We start from the raw sequence: 15,204 nt of genomic DNA, 5'->3' as shown, positions 1-15,204 counted from the left end.
GTTTTCCAAATTTGCTGGCAAATTGGGTGTAGCACTTTTAAGATTTTGAATAGCTCAGCTGGAATACTGTCTCCTCCACTAGCTTTGTTGTTGCTCAGATTTCCTAAGGCCCATTTGACTTCACATTCTAGGATGTCTGGCTCAAGGTCAGTGACCACCCCATCGTGGTTATCAGGGATGTTAAGCTCATTCTTGTATAGTTCTTCTGTGTAATTTTGCCACCTCTGCAATTTTAAATTGCATTTACAAATATTCAACTATAGACTTTGTACCACTATATGCATTTTTGCCAAATTTGTATAGTACATCAGTGGATCAAGAATTAGGTCTAAATCAGTGGTGAAATCCAAATCTGTGGGCTTGGTGGGCGTGGCAGGGGAAAGATACTGCAAAATCCCCATTCCCTCCCCACTCCTGGGGGGGAGGATATTACAAAATCTCCACTACTCCAGAACCTGTTGGATTTCACCCTTAGTCTAAATCATACCCTTTCTTCACATTGTCAACCCATACTGCCATCTAATATTCCAAGTATTTTCTGGAACGTATGCATACAATTAATCTTCCAGATAAATAGAATAACAGAGTTGGAAGAGACCTTGGAGGTCTTCTAGTCCAACCCTCTGCTTATGGTTATACTATTTCAGACAAATGGTTATCTAATCTCTTCTTTAAAACTTCCAGTGTTGGAGCATTCACAACTTCTAGAGGCACATTATTCCACTGATTAACCATTCTGTCAGGAATTTTTTCTTTAGTTCTAGGTTACTTCTCTCGAATAGTTTCCATCCATTGCTTCCTTATACTGACTTCAGGTGCTTTGGAGAATAGACTTCCCCTTCTTTGTGGCAGCCCGAGCATCAGAACAGTGCTATCATGTCATCCCAGTCCTTCTTTTCATTAAACTAGACATAGCCAATTCCAGCAACTGTTCTTTATGTTTTAGCCTCCAGTCCCCTAATCATCTTTGTTGCTCTGCACTCTTTCAAGTCTCAACATCTAGAAGACTGCAAATAGCATTTTATTAAAACTTTCTCAAGATTACTGGGATTTTTTCCACATATAAAAATAGTATTTCAATTTTTCCTGATACTTCCATTGTCTGATATATAAATTAAGGATGCAATACTACAACTATTCCAGAATAGCTATTATTCTTCTAGCTCTTGTGAAGTTAATAATCTCAATTTTTACAATTTATATACAAATTAGAATAATTTACACATAATTTTAAATGGTCTTTGAATGTATTTTTAATGATTCTGAATTTAAGAAGATGGTAGAATTTTTGCATACTAATTGTGACAACGTTTTCTCCTATTTTGATTTGGAATAAAACGTAACATTTATTAAATCCCATTTTATTGCATATACTTCTCATTAAAATGTAGAAGTGATTAGTTCAAGATGCAATCTATAAAGGAGAAAATTAGTGAGTTAAATCTTTTTACACCCCATATATCCCGAGTAATGTGCATTTTAATTTCTTTTAAATATAACCAAATAAATTTTACATACTGCTCAAACAGAATTTTTGAATAAGACCGAGGAAAGGAAGTAGTCAAAGGCTTTCAGACATAAAGTATTATATTGAATAGTTGTGATTCTGATTGGAAAGTGCAGATTCTAGATTTATCAGCATTTAAGTTCTATTCCAATTGTATTGTTCCGTGTACACCATGTACACCTTCACAAAGATGTTACCTAAACATCTGTAAGCAAACAACCAAGTTCAGAGAGCACCAAGAACTCTACAGCCAAATAAATTTTATGAAATCCCCTACAATGGAAGTCTCATTCCGTGGTGATGCCGAGACAACCAAATGAGCCATGCAGACACTGCTTAATTAAGATTATGTGCCAAACAATTATGTGCCATCAAGTCGATGTCCACTCTTAGTGACGATATAGATTTTCTCCATGTATATCTGTTCTTAACTTGGTCTTTCAGGCTAGTTTATACAATTAAAATTCTTCTATTCTGCTGACTACTGGGCTTTTTTCTTAATCCATTCAGCTAAGCTTACTGTAAATGAGTATGGCAAACCATAACTAATTCTAAAAACACTCATTATTTTCCATAATGGTGCAGCATTTACTATAATATATACTCAGTAGTATTTATAACTGAACAGAATTGAATATGGTAAAGAAGCTTGAGCCATTAAATGTCATGAAATCAAGACTGTATAACAAATGTGCTTGCTGTTTCCCCAAATTACAAACTTTGCATATTGAAGTTCAGACATTTAATGATGGGGAGATATATGAAAGCTTTCAATAACCTCTGAATAGCTAAAAATAAACTTAACGAGATTAGGAAAATCAGAATATGTCATGACCATATTTAGCTTGAAGGACAAGTTTAGATACAATGACTATCTTCATAATAGTCTCTAGTAATTTATATTAAAAAAAATTGAACACTCTAAGCAGCATATTTTATTAGGTTAAGCACGTGCTACAGGATTTATTGAACTACCTTAAAATTAAGATAATGGTGCTCAAGAAACGAAAGTGAACCCGATCTCTGAGAGAAAAATGAAAACACCTTAGTTTTTCTCCCATCTATACTTTGCAAATAAGTGCAAAAGCTCTATTCAAAATTGTTTATTCTCCAGCTTTGCATCAATTTTATAGTTGGAGGGGAAAAGTAATGCTATGCAATTTTCTAAAAGGTAATTATAGTACTGCCTATTGTATCTTCTACAAGAATACACAAGACCCAAGCAGTCTCCCACACACACACAAGAAAAAATCTTATTGTTGTTCCCCAAAATTGAGTTGATACCTTATTCACTATCTAATAAAACAGCTTCCATTGATGTTTTAAGCAGGGGCTGAGAACTGTGGAATGTTGCTTAAGGGCTTAAAACAGAAAATAGCTGCACAGACAAAAGATCTGAAAACCTCACATAAGGCATTTCTACCCTGTCCCTATATAAGGTATTTTTCGGACTATAAGATGCTCCGGATTACAAGATGCACCTAGATTTTGGGGAGGAAAACAAGAAAAAAAATCTGCTTCTGCCTCCCAGCAATTTGCCTCCTTGCAGCAAACAACAAGCAGCCTGGTAAGCTTCACCACAGCCTGATTTAGCACGAGCAGCTGATTGGTGGTTGGATTGGCCTCCTGAAATACCACCTACCAACTGTTCCAGACTGTGGGGATCACACCACCCATTGCCACCGTCACTGCCTATTCTTGCCACCTGGAACAGGCTGAAAACGGGCCACGCGGAAGCAGCGATAGGCGGCAACAGCGATGGGCGGCAATCCCCGCACCCTGGAACAGCTGATAGGTGGTATTTTGGAAGGCAGATCCAACCACCAATCAGCTGCTCATACTAAATCAGACTGTGCTGAAGCTGACCAAGCTGTTTGCTACAATGAGGCTGAAGGGTGGGTGGAGCTTCGACAACAGACACACAAGACATTTCCACCCACTTTGGTGGTGCTGATGGGGAATGCATCTCATACACTGAAAAATATGGTAATTCAATTGCTTTCTCCCTAACTAACTAAATTAATCTGTAGTTCATAACATTTGTCTATCTACTCTTAAAAACAATTTGATTAGTTTTACTACTAGTTCATCTGAAACCTACTTGATTCTCTTCTCTTTTCATTAAAAGATAAGCCAGGGAAGGGGTAAAGATAAGTGGCTCTTGTCTCCATTAGCATTGTTGTATTCTTAATTAAAGAAAAATCCACTTTTTCCAAATTAAAGGAAAAATCTATTCATATATTTCTTGTTTTGAAAGAATCAACTTTCATCCTAAAAGCCCATTTTTTCCAACTCCCAATATGGGCAAAGCAGCATTTTGAAAAATTGGTCCTTCTTCATCAAACACCATTTACTCTAACTGAAAACAAATATAATTGAGAAATATAAGCAGTTCTGATTTTGGCCTCAAGCAGTTTCAAGCCATCCATTTTCATTAATGCTGTCTCCTGTATTTGATAGGAAAAGTTTCCATCAACACTCAATGTGTACACAGTTAATAAGAACCTTTAGTAAATTTATAGGAAACCAACAATTTTTGCAGGACATCAGCTTTAAAGAACTCAAATTATATTATCAAGTGGGAAAAAAATCCAGAAGCTTTTATTGATGTAGGAAACGTGTTAACTTATCCTTCCAATTTTAAATAAGAAAGCAATGACATCACTCTGAAGTAGGCATAACACGATTACAAGATGGTTTAGGTTCCCATGGTTGTAATAAGAATTTTTATGCAACCAGAGCAGAAGCCGTGGATGATTCGCTGCAAAAGAGAACAATAATTTAGCAACTTCATCAAAATGAGGTCAGATGACATCAACAAGATTACATTTAAACTTATCAGCTACGGCAGCTCACTCAGACATCCAAGGAAGGACTAGCCAACACAAAGGAAAAACCTTTCTGGTGGAAACTGCGAATGGTTGGAAAACTATCATCATAGTGAGCAACCTGGAATTGGACTTAAGTGCAAAAAAACCTGAAGCAAAGCTCAGTAGCCATACTAATGGGTTTAATACTTATATCATTTAGAGAGCACTGTAAAGCACAATGAAGTGGTATGTAAATCTGAATGCTATTGCTATCATTTCCTCTCAATATTTATCTGCTATACTGCTTTCCACAGCTCAGATCAGCAGCAACTTCTGAACAGGTGTAATCTGAATGCATCTTAATATACCCCAAAAGTATTAATTACAATCAACAGACTTACATACAGAATAGTAGGAAGTATTTCAAAAAAGCTACTGCTACACCTACGTTCCAAAAATTGCCAAAAATAACAGAATTCCTTACATGAATGCCATTTATTTCTATAACATTAAGCGGAAGAACAAAAACTACTGCCAACATTAAACAACATGCCCATATTGTGACTGACAGCAAACTATACTTACTACTTCCAATTAGGTGGGAGTACTCTCTTGGTCTTGTAGTAACGAGCCAGCCTGTGAATTCTGCTCTCAATCAAAATAAGTCGGAATTTGGCATCTTTGTCCTTCCAACAAAAACAAATATTTTCAAATACTGTTTTGGGAGACAGCCTAGGAAAAATCTGTTTTGTATTTTCTTTCAATAACAATGCAGTTATTGTAACCAATCATTGTGCTTATTTCTTTTCTCTTAATGCACGAGAGCAGATCTACTGAAAATATAGTTCAATTGTGTATATTCCACCAGCACCAGGATCTTAGATATAAACCAATATTTAATGTAATGTAATAAGTCGGAATTTGGCATCTTTGTCCTTCCAACAAAAACAAATATTTTCAAATATTGTTTTGGGAAACAGCCTAGGAAAAATCTGTTTTGTATTTTCTTTCAATAACAATGCAGTTCTTGTAATCAATCATTGTGCTTATTTCTTTTCTCTTAATGCATGAGAGCAGATCTAGTGAAAATATAGTTCAATTGTGTATATTCCACCAGCACCAGGATCTTAGATATAAACCAATATTTAATGTACTGTAAAGGCACTACCTCTTCAAAAGCAAATACTGTTCTAGAATAACTGTAGGTCCCATTTCAATCTTGAGGATGGAATACACTCTGCTACTTTACCTTGCGATTCCTCTCAAGATGCTTGCGGACAGCAACTGCTTTCTTGATTAAGTGGTAAAGATCTTCTGGGAGATCAGGGGCAAGTCCCTTGGATTTAAGAATCCTCAGAATTTTGTTACCAGTCACAAAACGAACTTGGGCAACCCCATGCGAGTCCCTTAATATCACACCTGAAACCAAATTGAGCATTTTGGGAAGTACTGTAATTTTAAAGTACCGTAAATTTAAACATATTAATTCATTTGGACATTCAAGAAGCATTAACTATCACAAAAGAAAGACTTCTGTAGGTCTTGCAAAAGACAGTTTACAGATTGCATAAGGCAATCAAGTAAAAACCACAAAATATACAGCAATAGCAATGATATTTGAGGCATTAAATAAACTATCAATTCACCAATACCTTAAATAAAACCTAGGTTCTAAGATTTCAATTATATTAACCATCAGAACTTGATTGAAGAAAAATATCTTAACTGGACAGAATACCAGCTTATACCCCCTGCAATAAATAAAGCATTTGGTACACTTTTAAATACTTCAAACTATGAATATTCTAGCCAGGCAATAAACCAAGGTAAGTTTCTCAAGATGGAAACCAAATCAATAACATGGGTTATTTGGCTACCTGACTCCCAAAACTCTAAATCAGAGGTCCCTAATCCCTAGTCCACTAGCAGGCTATGGCCTATTTGGAATCAGGGTGCATAAGAGGCTGGCCAGAGCGCATGTGTCCAGCTTAACTTGTGCGAATGACGGGCACTTGCGTGCACTATGTCCTACCCTTTACATGGCCAGTTCCTTTTTCCCCCCAGCTGGGCCGCCATGCTATAAAGGGTGGAGACCGCAGCTCTATGTGGCTTATAACTAAGAACCAATGTATATGCCCTCATGTATATATTATTAGTTACTATTAGTACAGCATTTTATTTCAACATACCGATTTGGGAAGGTGTCAGGCCTTTCTTTGCCAACTTGTAAATCTGCTCTTTGACATCATCAGAAGTAAGTTTCAGCCACTAAAAAAAGTTTAATTATCAGCCATTCTAGTTCAGATAGATAGCAAATTGATCCAACCACAATTATGCTGTTTCAAATTGCAAAAATAACAAAAGTAAAACATAAAAGTTCTAGGTAAAGAGAATTGTTTAAAAAGTGCTAAAGTGTCCCTTATTACATCCTCACACAGAATTGTAGCTGTCAAAAGAAAAATAAAAGTAGGATGCCTTCAAATTACATAGCTTTTGATTTCATTCAATTTCTTGATACTATGGTTTTAGAAGTAGCAGATTTAACCCTGTAAAAATACAGAAGAGTATAATTTCACAACACTAATGAAACTGCAATGTTATGTAGTCATCTGGTCAACTAAATATTTCCCCCCAAATTAATGCTTCTGATTGTAACTAAACTAAACTGCAAGTGTGACCCATGTACATACATCATGAATTAAAACTACAAAAAGAAAATTGTAGCTCAATTATTTCCATATACTAACAAAACTGCTTAAGAGTAATCAGTTTTGTTTTTTAATTTTCTCATGCGTATAATTGTCTGGGAGCTTGGAACTGTTTGAGCTTAGTTTTTTTATGTTAACTATTATCCCAAATACTAAAGTATTAAGATTGTCAGCAATTGTTCAAAATGTAGCATGCAAACAGATCACTTTGAGATGCTCAATATTTATGTTCTCATTTTCAATGCTAGTCTTTAACACTTGATAGCTTTTTTTACTCAAGATTAAAGAAATCGGTAAGCTATATATCATGTTTTCCCAATTAACTGCAAGATTGCTATTTTATTTAACTGTTAAATCAAAATAACACTGTAGGAAATACATTTAAAATAATTTAGACTGTGGGATATTTACAAATAAGTTGCATCCTTCACTTTGCAAAGTTAATCAAGTCCCAGACTGTATGTCTGTAACTTGATGCTTGTATCCTTACGATTTATATTGTTTCCTAGTATGATTTGATTGCTAATTTGTACCCTATGACTATCATTAAGTGTTGTACTTTACGATTCTTGACAAATGTATCTTGTCTTTTTATGTACTCTGAGAGTATATGCACCAAAGACAAATTCCTTGTGTGTCCAATCACACTTGGCCAATACAGAATTCTATCTAGCTATCTTCTAAGCAAGATGAATAACTGTGGTCAATACTTACTGTAGGCACGCTTCTCCTGTAAGGCAAGGCCGACTGGGACAGACCCTTTCTATTGAAGGAGAAGACAAAGATAAGCATATTTTAAAAAATGTGACAAACGTACAGTTCGCTGTAGGATACTAAGCAGCTTGAAACGGTAATAATCTAGGATTGGCAGCACGTAAATCATTACCAACCCTGTCAGGTTGGATCGAAGAAGCCAAACTTTCAGAACTGCAACAGCTGCATAGATTTTGATTTTACCCGACCGAGAAAATAAAATAAAAAATATTGCACGAGTACAGGGAATGTACTGCGCTGTCGCCTCCAACGTTCGCACTTATTTCCCCCATCTCCTATAAGCAGCGCCGCCCGAGCCTTTTGTTAAGAGATGTCCCGGATGTTTCGTTGAAAACATGGCATGAGCGAGAGAGCGAGCGCTACACTGAGGCCCGGCAACTCGCCTCTCGTCTGCGACTCTACGGGGGTCATTAAGGAATTGAGTGCCGGTCCCCGCGGTTCTCGACGAAGTTGGCCTCTAAACGAAAGCCTTCATCTGCCCCCCCACCACATCCCAAACAACAGAAGCGAAGCTCCTGAAACAGGTCACAAAACTGCGAGAAGAAGAAATGGCGGCCGTTCCCGCAAGCCCTCCTCAGATCCTCCCGCCAAGGCCTTGGTTTCGGCCAACTCACCCGGGTGCGTGCATGCGACCCATGATGGCGCCGAAAAGAAAGAAGCGAGGAAGGCAGCCTTGCAGTCTTTCTTTCCGCCGGAAGTGACATTCCAGGCAGAAAGGAAAAGACTTCCGGTTTCGTGGGAGGCTATTCAGAGCGGCTCTTCCGCCGGTTGATGAACTACATCTCCCAGCATTCCTTTCTTAAGGCTTTCGTTTTCGTTGAGGGAGCTGGCTGGGACGTGGTTCCAATTGGGTCCGATTCGGATTCATTTGTTTTACTAATGGACTAACTCAGTGATGGCTAACCTTTTCCGGATCGAGTAGCCAAAGCACCTGAACCCCCAAAATGCAATGTGTGCGCGGCCTCCGCACATGATCCCCACGCATGCATCCACAGCCTCCCGCACACGGCCCGCCCCCCCATGCGTGTGCCTGCAGGTCCCCTGCATGTGCCCCATCCCTGTGCATCTGCACGCACTCCCCCACATGCACATCTGCACGCAGCTCCCCCGCATGCAGCCCATGCCCGCCATGTGCAGCAGAGATCCGAAGACCACTTGGCTGGTGGGAGGTGTGTGTGCATGCGCAGCAAAGTTGAACTGGGGTAACGGCTCACGTGGCCACAGGGCGCCGCGTGCCACAGGTTTGCCATCACAGGACTAACTGGAGACTCACTGAAGCAGTAGGCATGAGCTTAAATGGACTCTAGAGGATGGTAGAGGATAGGAAGGTCTGGAGGAACATTGTCCATGGAGTCGCAATGGGTCGGACACGACTTTGCAACTAACAACAACAAAACGTGGAGGGGAAAGGAGGATGTACCTGTCTGAAGCGGCAAATGTCACCACGTAAATCTGATTAAATAAATAAAATTTCACTTGTGCTGCAACCCAAAATGCATTTGGACAGTTTCTTACAGCGATTTGGTTTTTTAGTCTGTGCACTTAAGAAAAAGCTCATCAGCCGCCACCTAACATTGCATCATTTTTTATTTATTTATATTTATTTGTCACATCATTATATATAAGCATAAGCATGAAATAACTATACGATATATAACCATATATTTTATTTTTTTTATTTATTTTATTTTGTCACAACAATATATGTAGGTATCATACAAAAAGATTATATAGTATATAAACACATATATGAGTAAATATAAGGAGGTATAAGCATATATATAGGAAGAAGAAAAGAAAAAAAAACAATAGGACAGGAACGGTAGGCACATTGGTGCTCTTATACATGCCCCTTACAGACCTCTTAGGAATGGGGTGAGGTCAATAGTAGATAGTTTTTGGTTAAAGCTTTGGGGATTTTGGGAAGAGACCAGAGTCAGGTAGCGCATTCCAGGCATTAACAACTGTTTCTGAAGTCATTTTCTGCAATCAAGATTGGAGTGGTTCACATTGTTTAAATCTATTTTGTGCTCGTGTATTGTTGTGATTGAAGCTGAAGTAGTCTTCAACAGGAAGGCTGTTGTGGCTAATTGTCACATATTAAACATACAGCTAGTCCTCGACTTATGACAGTTCATTTAGTGACTGTTCAAAGTTATAACAGCACTGAAAAAAGTGACATGACCGTTTTTCACAGGACCATTGCTGTATCCCTATGGTCATACGATTCAGATGCTTGGCAATTGATTCATACATATGACAGTTGCAGTGTCCTGAGATCATATTATCTTTTGCAATCATCTTGACAAGCAAAATCAATGGGAAATACAGATTCACTTAACCACCGTGTTACTAACTTAAATGCAATGTTCACTTAACTGGCAAAAAAAGTCATAAAATAGGGCAAACTCACTTAACAAATGTTTCACTTAGCAACATAAATTTTGGGCTCAATTATGGTCGTAACTCAAGGACTACCTGTACGTGTATCCTAAGATTGGATCTTCAGATATCTGTAGATCTTAAAAGGTTCTCAATTTTACCATTTTCAGTTGTGCATAATGAGCAGCAGTTGGCCATTCCCGCCCCTCATCTTGTGCAACATTGAAGAATGCTCCCCAGCATTCTTGTAACTTACCTTGCTCTACATAGGCAGAAAAAAATTCAAACAAATAATGTACTGGAGCAACTCTGTATTTTTATTTTTAAAGGAAATTCAGAAGGGCCTGCAAGAGTTACTGGAAACAAAGATGATATAGTTGGCTGGCATATTTTCCTTTTTCTTTCCATTTAGTGTTTCTTATGTGAAACACATTGGATGTTCAGTGATTGACAGTAATTCTTGAAATGATTTAATCTTGTCCAAGTACATGAAATTTAACTTATAATATATGCTGTATTCTTGAATAGTAAGTACTAGGATTAACAGGCCTACAGATCAAAGATTTAGGAGTAAGAAAAAACAAAGAGGCAACATAAAAATATACCGTATATACTCGAGTATAAGCCGAGTTTTTCAGCACGTTTTTTGTGCTGAAAAACGTCCCCTCGGCTTATACTCGAGTTTTGTTTTTTTTCGTTTCTTTCACATTATACCGGATGGTGCAAACTTGGCGGGCTTTTGCATTAGCGCGGGGAAGCCCTGCGGTGCAGTGAGAGGCGGGCGGGAGCCGCCAGCCTTCTCGGCTGAGGGAGGGAGGCTTTCCCTGACCGGTAGCTGCCTCATTTCCCTCCCTCGGCTTATACTCGAGTCCCCAGTTTACCCCAGTTTTTTGGGGTAAAATTGGGGACCTCGGCTTATACTCGGATCGGCTTATATTCGAGTATATACGGTAGTTAATATTTGAAGCTACTTTATTAAAATGCTCAGTGGAATAGATTTGACTGAAATGTTTGCACTTATGTTTCTTGATTCAAACATACAAATTAGTGAATTTGGAAAACAAGAGGCACAATGTTTTTTTTATTAAATAGTATTTAATATAATTGTAGGACAGTTATGGAGTCACATTTAACCCAAATATTTTGGGTTTAGGCTTAGATAGAAATAATGTACATCTTTATTAGCTCTCAATGTAATATAGCTAAAGTATTTGGTTCTTACAGAGAAAAAGACAAAGGCAAACATCCACATTTACTTCTGATGCATTTTATTATTTATAAACCTTTGCCAAATTGTTAATCACAGTACTAAGAATACCAAACATAGAATATTAAATTCCTATAGATTGTGAGAATGGTGTAATTTTTCCCCCATATGTGGAAGCTTTAAACTTTAGCCCACTGATAAGGTTACCTATTAAATCCATATTACACAGTGAACAATATTTTGCAGATTTTAGAAATATTTCTTCAGTTTAAAAGCTAATTGTATCCTGGAAAAAGTAATCAAATTTAAGGCAAGATAGTAACATTTCTGGATCATTTTAAAAATAGAGAAATACCAAAGATCTCCCATGCTTTTTATATATACGTATATAGGCCATAAAAAGGCAGTATAAAAATTTTCAGTGCAAAGTCACAACTAATTATTTAGTACAGAAAATACGGAGGTTGCTTTTCTTATAGCAAGATGTTTTCCTCAAAATGTTGAAGTAATTGTACAAACACAAATTGACTTCTAGCTGCAGTCCACATTTTGTGCATAGAATTTAATTTCATTCACAAAGTATAAAAATGCCATGAGACCACACTTTAAAAACATGGATTAGTAAAGTGTTCTATCTGGTTGTGATTATCCCCTCTTACCCTTTTGTATGTCAGTTTAAATATCTGAATTATTTTTTTTTAAAAGGAACAGTTTTGTTTGTATATCACACAAATATAAATACTTTGAAAGAGATGCAAAATTAATGTTGTTCCTTTACATGTTAAATGATAACTGAAAAACACTTTTATAAGAATGTACCTGAAGAACTTTATCCATTGTGGAGTTATTTTGAGAAATTGTGATGGTGGGCAAAGGCACAGGATGCACTAATGGCAAATACTACCCATAAGGTGCAGCATATATTCTAACCAACATCCAAGAACTACAGCTGCAAACCACCGTCACTAAAGGTTTTCTTTAAATCTCTAGATTTGTGCTGTGATACACTGTGCTGTAGTTACAGACTGCAAAAAAGCAGTATATATTGCTTTACAGTTAATCTAATGCAACGTTTCACAAAAACAGTAGCCTACTTCCCTGTGTTTATATGACTTGTGGTTTTGTTGATGGAATGGAATACATCTCAAAAAGCATCAAGTGAGCAGGAAATACAATCTAATTAGTTTATAGCTTACAACTTACATATTTAACATATTATAACTAATAAACTCTTCTAAAAATGTTAAGTATCTTCCATTAATCACAATGCAGTTTTAACACCGAAGAATCCAAAATTTTATTTTACAGTCGATTATGAACATTTCAGCACCTCAGGTTAATGGCTAACTAATATCATACTTTCGTTTAATTGCCTGCAATAGATTGTCACACACAGTCTATACTATAATTAATTCATCATGTTTTTTTTTTTAATTTAGCAGTCTGTATCTTTATTCTAAAGTATTTGGGTTTCAACATTAACCATTTTGGGGAACATTAATAAAATTCCTAAAAGAGCTTTTTTTAAAAAAATATTGGTATTAGTAAATTGCAATTATACCCAGCTTTTTCCAATTGTTACAAATTAGCTGGATACAAATTAAAGAAATGAATTTAAAACACAATCAACCATACCTCATACACAGCATCTTTTATTAACTTTACTAATGGCAAATCAATTTTCATTGAAATAAAATGCTTTGTGGATTATTCCCTTACTACTCATGAAAAAAATCTAAATGTTAGCTTTAATGGTCACTATGTCAATTTCACTATCCAATAGCTAGTGCAATTTATACTTGGCCTTTTTCTACAGTACGCATATTTTTAATTCACATGATATTAATAGAAATTGTGCTTTATGGGACTTCTACTTTGTAATCCAAAATCATTGCTCTTTATAGCCCATATATCTACCTAAAAGAAATGCAGTGCTTTATAGAAAACCATGGTGTAAAATCAATTGCAGCTGCATTTATACAGTACTTGTAGTTCATAAACCTGGTAAGATTTTTTTTTATGAATCTGACCTAAAGCGGACCTAAATTGAAAGGGGAAATAAAGAATTTATATAGTGAACCACATAAGCATTTTTAGCAAGTTTAACTTTTAGCACTGGAAAATATTTTGAATATTAGAAATGAGGTATAAGCAGCAAAATAAGGCACCATTATTTATAATTTAATTTCAATTATTGGCACACATTCTAATAATGGCCTCTAAGAAACTTTATGAGTCATAAGGCTAAATGCTATCCTGAATTTCTATCCTTCTATTTGGGCTTCCCTTTTAACAGACTGAAAAATAATTTTGTCATGATCATGTTTTTAAACTGTGCTGCTGTATATGCTGAGAGCAGAATTATAAAATCTTTATAATTATAAAGATTTTGCAGTATATCAAATTATAAAGTTTGTAGTATATCAAAAGGCAAATAATTCAAATGGGATTGAAATGAATTCAGGATAACCCCCTCATATTGAACTTGAAACATTTCTTCATATTCAGAACTGCATTTATAACAAGTATTACATTTATACAATTCATATACATCAATGCTTAGATATTATTGCAGTTAAAGCATAAAGCAGATGACTTGCCAGAAGTCTTGTGTAAAGTTTTGCTAAGGCTGGTCCAACTATAATCCACCAAATTGCAGTGTTTCAAGCTAAAGTGTATGGATTATCTTCAAGTAGAGAAAAAGTGATCATATACAAATGGAGTTAGGATTATTTAGTTCGTATCTTCAGCTCTGCAAGTTGTCAGGTTCATAAGTATGGTGCAGCAGCAAGCCTGTACCAGTTCACAGTCTCCTTGCTTAAGTTAAAATCCTTTAAAGAAAGAGTGATACCACCCAGGAAAAAGTTTTCACGCAGAGATTCAGCGCTGAGTACACTTAGCTGAAGTTCCCTTTGCTTGAGTGTGTCTTTGCTATATCCACTGTACACAAGCTATTAAAAAACAACAACACTAATTCAGAAGTGGTGCAAGACAAGGAAGTTTACAAAATATCAGTAAAGTTTAGGGTGTCGTGATAGCAATCCCAATAGTCCCAATAGTTGCTATTGTTAACCAAATCCCATTAATAGCATCTGAGGAATCACTCCAGTTCAAGCTGTTCCCGGCTTGGTCCCTCCCATCCCTGAGTCTTGGTAAAGTGAGGGGCTGCCTCGTCTTGAACTCCCCCAACCCAGCTGTATTGTTCCCACACTGCTGTGCTGGCCAGGATCTACTTGTGCTGCCTTCTTTAAAAAAAAAGAAACCGCGTCAAAGAAGGCACTAGCTGCCTTGGCATGAAAGAAGGATCCTTCCAACCAGAGCCTTTTTCCATGAAAGAAGGTCTTGGCTGGTGCACGAACAGAAACCTTAGGAAGCACTAGCGCAAAAGAAGGCACACAAAGAAGCCCCTGACTGGTAGTGTAGTGCAGGGGTGGGTTCTACTTATCTTTACTACTGGTTCGTATCGTGCCTGTGTGCACATGCTCTGCTTGCGCATGTGCGCGCTCTTCTGTGCGCAGAAGAGTTCTGATGACATTTGGGTCAGTGGGCGGAGCCTCCCGCCGGTTTTACTACCGGTTCTATAGAACCGGTCTAAACCGAAGGCAACCCATCACTGGTGTAGTGGCACGTGGTGTGGCAGACATGGTGGGCAGGACTGGGCAGCAGGGGTAAATGGTAGGAGTTGGGTAGGCAAGCAACCAAAAGGCGGTCATAAACGTGGATGAGTCCTAGTATGTCCAAATTTTGTTCACCTGATTGTGGGGGCACTGCAATGGCCAGAACTTTAAGGATCAATCATAAGTCCCTTCGTTTAGC

General features: G+C 37.1%; 2 protein-coding genes and 1 non-coding gene across 8 annotated transcripts in view; all 3 read right to left on the bottom strand.

Annotated features, from left to right (window-relative positions):
- Positions 1-4,086: 4,086 nt before the first annotated feature.
- On the bottom strand, positions 4,087-8,515 carry RPS13 (ribosomal protein S13). The gene is made up of 6 exons (XM_058158750.1): positions 8,414-8,515; positions 7,740-7,788; positions 6,507-6,585; positions 5,567-5,736; positions 4,903-5,003; positions 4,087-4,268 (listed from the first exon to the last, which is right to left on the bottom strand). The coding sequence occupies exons 1-6, from the start codon at positions 8,434-8,436 to the stop codon at positions 4,235-4,237; spliced, it is 456 nt and encodes a 151-aa protein (XP_058014733.1). The 5' UTR covers positions 8,437-8,515; the 3' UTR covers positions 4,087-4,234.
- LOC131189426 (small nucleolar RNA SNORD14) lies at positions 4,360-4,451 on the bottom strand. The gene has a single exon (XR_009153033.1). It is a non-coding gene; the product is annotated as a small nucleolar RNA SNORD14 (small nucleolar RNA).
- Positions 8,516-11,132: 2,617 nt separating the features above from the next.
- Positions 11,133-15,204, bottom strand: part of PIK3C2A (phosphatidylinositol-4-phosphate 3-kinase catalytic subunit type 2 alpha) — a 56,742-nt gene continuing 52,670 nt past the window's right edge. For all 6 annotated transcript variants that reach the window (XM_058158719.1, XM_058158700.1, XM_058158710.1 and 3 more), the window contains one exon: positions 11,133-14,339. In XM_058158719.1, the coding sequence (XP_058014702.1) occupies positions 14,157-14,339 (183 nt within the window). In that variant the 3' untranslated portion in view covers positions 11,133-14,156. The remainder of the gene's footprint in view (positions 14,340-15,204) is intronic.

Source organism: Ahaetulla prasina, chromosome 1, assembly GCF_028640845.1.
Source record: "Ahaetulla prasina isolate Xishuangbanna chromosome 1, ASM2864084v1, whole genome shotgun sequence".
NCBI classification, from domain to species: Eukaryota; Metazoa; Chordata; class Lepidosauria; order Squamata; family Colubridae; genus Ahaetulla; species Ahaetulla prasina.
The sequence above is the reverse complement of the archived record's forward strand: the minus strand, read 5'-3'. Positions and strand labels throughout refer to the sequence as shown.

Bases quoted from the DNA above. Each gene is read 5' to 3' on its own strand.
- RPS13 (XM_058158750.1), bottom strand. From the start codon at position 8,436: ATGGGTCGCATGCACGCACCCGG. The intron at 6,586-7,739 runs GTAAGTATTGAC...AACTTTTTTTAG, and splicing joins ACAGGAGAAGCGTGCCTACA to TGGCTGAAACTTACTTCTGA. The intron at 5,737-6,506 runs GTATGTTGAAAT...ATTTGGTTTCAG, and splicing joins CCTGACACCTTCCCAAATCG to GTGTGATATTAAGGGACTCG.